Raw genomic sequence first — 5044 nt, forward strand, 5'->3', positions numbered from 1 at the left:
TATGTCTTTCACTACACAAGAAGATTTAACTAAAACTAGCACTACTACTACTACTACTTTAATAGCATCAAGTACTGCCGTACTAATAATGGCAGTGAAATTTTTTAATTAAGACAAGGCATAGTAAGAGAGTCACCAAGAATAATTTAGCCTATAGCAATAGAGTATATCAGAAGATCTACTTCATTCCGAAATTTTATGACAACTGTTTTTAATACCTTTCTGATAGTCTAAACATTTGGATCCATATCCAAGGATACTCCTAGGAAACTAAAGATAGGTCTTATACAATCAAAGTCTAGAAAGGAGCAGCACTTTTGCTGGCTGCTTTACTCAACATACCGTAGGCTGTTGTCCTCGCAAATTCCATCAGGCAAACAGAGAAGCACGTGATTAGAAAATTAGTGACTTGGAATGCCGAGGAATCTGCAAAGTTTCACAACGTTGGCCTGGCTGGAGAATGAATTGTCTCATGAAAAAGCATAATTTCAACTGAACAAACTCCTCAAAATTCCATCCATTCTGAACACAACCCCAGTGAAGATGCACCCACTGCGAAGCTCGTGTTCAGCCATGAGTGGACGCTTCATTCACTTTAGAACTCGTGCACCTCTCCTCCTGTACAACACAAGGGCAAATACAGGGGGAAAATGATTATGCCATCGACAAAGTGTCAACTACCATTACCACTATCGCTACCGCTACCTACTACGAAGTGATCAGCCGATAGCTCCATTGCTAAAGGTAAAAACCCTCACTACATCTCTGCTTTCCTACTCGCAATATGAAAACAGGCATAACTACCGAATATCTCAATGCCTACATAATTTTATGCTTTTGAACAAATGACAAAAGTAATTAGCAGCAAGGTGTCAACAACAAAATACTCATATGTAATTAAGCAAACATAAATAACGTTATATAAGCTACTTTAGCTTAAACACTAAGAGCAAGAAAGAAATACTAGTAGACAATTGTAAGCACGCCAAATCAAAACTACACTCAGCAGCAAATACTAAATAAGAGGAGCATCTACGATGCTCTAAAACTATAATTTATTATAGACTAGTAAAATAGATACTGCAATCTACTAGGATTCAAGCAATCCAACCAGTCCCAAAGAGTATTGATATCCAAATTGAGGCTGCTGCAGCTGGCCATGAGAAACCACGACCTCCCACCGCGGATCCATTAATGAAGATTCAATCAAACTTCCAACCATTAACATTACTGTTGTTGAGCTTGTCGGGGCTGACCGCTGCCATACCCAGCACCAGCATAACCAGATTGACCCCCATGGGCACCATTTGTCTGTGGAGCTCCATAATTTCCAGACGTTTGCGATGGATCAGTCCTCCATGCCGCATTTCCATTTGCATCGCCATAGCCACCTCCTAAGTAGCCACCACCACTTCCTTGGAGATCACCACTAATACTGGTTGGAGCACTCCCAGAACGCCCTCCAACAGCACCATACCCAGCAGAATTCCCATATGACCCATCACTACCACCATACCCGCCATACCCATAACCTTGAGTCCCATATCCAGCAGCACTTGGAGATTGACCTGCAGGAGCAGAACCATTTCCTGCACCAGTTCCACTGCCTGTAACACCCCAAGGAGCAGTATTCCCATAGCCCATAGCACCATATCCAGCAGGAGTCTGTCCACTCCATGAACTCCGGCCACCTGGTGGACCACTTCCATAAGCAGCACTCGCAGCATTAGGATTCCCATAGGCAGCACTAGCTGGGCTACTATAGCCAGTATTTGCACTAGCATAATTGCCATAACCCCCATAGCCAATTCCATTATTTGAAGGACCATAACCATAGCCAGGTGCACCATACCCTGAAGAGCCATAAGGAGGAAAAGCACCCCCAGTATTCTGAGGTTGAATAAACCTGCTGGAATCCATACGACCATCATACGTATTTTGATTTCCACCAGATGCTCCATATCCTTGATAGCCACCACCACCCATGGTGCGGCTACCTCCACTAGGATTGGCATCCTTAGGAAGAGCTCGCTTCACTTCCACTTGCTTACCATTTAAATCATGAAATGTCTTGTGCAAAACCCTATCAACTGCATCTTCAGAATCAAAGGAAATAAATCCAAACCCTCGTGGCCGTCCTGTATTTTGATCATACATAACTACTACATCAGTTACATGTCCAAAGGACTCAAAATATTCACGAAATCCTTCTTCAGATAAAGTAGGAGGCAACCCTCCAACAAATATCTTCTTGGTCCTCATATTTCCACCACCGCCACCAGCATTTCTACCAGGATTAGGATTTCCAGATCGTGCAGACGTTTGTTGCTCCTCTCTTGACAAGGCCTTCTTAGCGTCAACCTGAAACGTAACTGGTAGTTATTTGAAAGAAGAAGAAAAAAAAAACAACATCAACAACAACAGAAAATAGGAGCATGCTTCAAGGTTCAAATCAGATCAATTAAGCCGTAGGGTAAGCAAAATTCCTAAAGAACGAAACTTTAGACTCGAAGTTGAAGATGAGAACTCCTAAAATGAAATACATGCTTTAAATCTTGCAAAAAGAAATTACGGTACTGCATTACAGGCTAAACAAAAAAGTTATGGGGAAACTTAGAATCCAACCACAGTCCACCATAAAGAATTCGAAAAATCCAATGTGCTGAATTACGAGCACAATAAACCCCTAAGAAAAGTATCCCTTGTGAGAAATCTACTTAAGACAATTAAAACAGCCGCAGCAGTATTAACAAATGAACAAAAACACTTAGTTTCAAACAGAACACTAAACCTAAAACAACCCCAGAAAATGGAAAACAATAACGAAATCCAATCAACAATACATGTCTATACATAAGCAGCCAATGAACAAAAAATATAATTTCAAGCAAAGCATTATATCCAAACACATCCCACAAAATTAAAGAACCAACAGTATCAACAACAATAACAAAATCCCCCAAAAAGCCCAAACTCAAAAAATTGCATTGAAATATAAAAAATAAAAAAAATAACAATAGCAAAGACCCATCACTTGAAATCCCCAAAAAAGCCAAAAACAAAATGAGAATTGGGTAATAAAAAGGGGTCTCACCGTTCTGCCATCAATGGTGTGAGTTTCCTGAAGGACCCTATCGAGGACAGAGGGATCTGAAAAAACGACAAACGCAAAACCTCTGGGCTTCCCAGTAAACTTTTCCCTCATGACCACTGTCTGCAACACTTCACCATAGTTCTCGAAATACTCCTTGAGCTTCTCCTCCGTGGTTTCCCATGAAATCCCACCAATGAATAGCTTCCCTTGATCTGAATCCATTTTTAACTTTTCCACCTACTTGTTCCCCCAAAACGTCTCTGCTCTCCTTCCCTTATTGGTTCTGAGATTTTCCCACCTCCGTATTTGGAGTTCTGGGTATTGTGGTTAGGAGTATGAGTATGAAAAGAACGAAGAAGAAGAAGAGGACGAGAGGGTTTGTGGCCGACTTTTGGTCGAGAGAGTCGAGAGAGAGAAAAAATGTGAGGTGAAGTTCGAGAGGCATATACCCTGTTCTTTGACAACTCCCTAGAAAAGTATTCCATTTCAACGGTTCGATTTAGTTATTGGTGGTGCAGTTAATGATGATTAGAGATGAACGGTTGTGATTTAATTTTTGTTTGGAGTTGTAGAAGTGTTAGAACGTGGTCGTCAATAAGGTACGGTTGGCAATAGTACTTGGCTGCTTATCACGTGACACGCACGAGTTAGTTATATTTTTTATATTGGACAAATAGTATTTTTTTTTTAGGGAATTTACTAATTTTGGTAACAAGTGTTTTTGTAAAGTTTTATTTTGGTACCTCTTTTTTCAAAAATATTCATATAGTGCCATATATTTTAAAATCATTCATATTTAGATCCTAGATTTAAATTTGATAAATAATTTTTTTATCAATATTATCAAACTGTTATCAATTATATGTAATTAAGTAATTAAATTTGAATTTGGAATCATATAAATAGCAGTTTGATTAAATTGGTAAAAATTAAATTTAAGTTTAGGGCACCAAATATATACAATTTTAAAATACAGGGTACCAAATATGTACGATTTCAAAAAACAGGATACCGAATGAGCATTATTGTAAACACAAGGTATCAAAACTATACTTTATATAAGCACAGAATACTAAATAGTTGGCTACTTTTTTTTACCCAACTATGACATTTACACTATGTTTGGTAGGGATGAGAGATGGGTGGATAGAAAGAGGGGTGTAGGGAGAGTAGTGGAAAGAGATGTTGAATCCTTTTATTTCCTAAGAGGAAGGATCCAAGAAAAAAGACAAAAAATATTATGTAAATGACATATATATTATTTTAAAATATAATAAATATTTATATTAAAAAGATAAAATAATAATTTTAATAATTAATTTTCTCTCTATCCTTCATTTCAACTTCACCCTTACAGTTAGGGATGGAAATGGGGCGGGTAATTGGCGGGGGTGCTCCCCCCACCCCATACTCGTTAACCATTTTAATCCCCGCCCCCACCCTCATCCCCGCATATTCTCCGTCAGGGGCGGGGTGAGGATTTTCCATAAGTACCCATTTATTAAAAAGTAAACAAACAAAAAAGTAAATTACCTTTTGTTTAATATAAATTTCATCAAATTTAAAACTTCGTAAATATATTCAAAATGAACAAAATTATTTTCCTCCTTTTTTTGTAGTATTTTCTCTCACAAAAGTCTTTTCTTAATAAGATATGAGTTCCAAACAAAGCATAAAGGTTTTTTTTTTTAGAATTGTGGGTCTTTTACTAAAGATATCTCTTGTTATACCCAATTTTTGAGATGAATAAGATCAGCTTGGAAGGAAGAAGATTATGAATGGATTTACCAGGAATAAATAATTTATAGGGTGAGAAACTGTACTAAGCTCGAAGACAGAGACAAGGAATCTTAAAAGAGGATAGGATCGGCTCGAAAATAATTCAGTACTTCAATTGGAAGTAGTATCAAGTTAGTTTGAAAGTGTGTTAGAAGTTCTTAGATATTAAAA

The 5044-nt window shown here is 37.9% G+C and overlaps 1 protein-coding gene across 1 annotated transcript; it reads right to left on the reverse strand.

The window, feature by feature from the left end:
- Positions 1-872: 872 nt before the first annotated feature.
- On the reverse strand, positions 873-3534 carry LOC133819645 (heterogeneous nuclear ribonucleoprotein 1). The gene is made up of 2 exons (XM_062252944.1): positions 3095-3534; positions 873-2361 (listed from the first exon to the last, which is right to left on the reverse strand). The coding sequence occupies exons 1-2, from the start codon at positions 3314-3316 to the stop codon at positions 1228-1230; spliced, it is 1356 nt and encodes a 451-aa protein (XP_062108928.1). The 5' UTR covers positions 3317-3534; the 3' UTR covers positions 873-1227.
- Between the last annotated feature and the right edge of the window lie 1510 nt (positions 3535-5044).

The sequence above is a fragment of the Humulus lupulus genome, chromosome 2, assembly GCF_963169125.1.
Source record: "Humulus lupulus chromosome 2, drHumLupu1.1, whole genome shotgun sequence".
Taxonomy (NCBI): Eukaryota; Viridiplantae; Streptophyta; class Magnoliopsida; order Rosales; family Cannabaceae; genus Humulus; species Humulus lupulus.

Coding starts and splice junctions, on each gene's coding strand:
- LOC133819645 (XM_062252944.1), bottom strand. CDS start 3,316: ATGGATTCAGATCAAGGGAAGCTATTCATTGGTGGGATTTCATGGGAA. Junction 2,362..3,094: donor ACACCATTGATGGCAGAACG/GTGAGACCCCTT, acceptor GTTACGTTTCAG/GTTGACGCTAAGAAGGCCTT.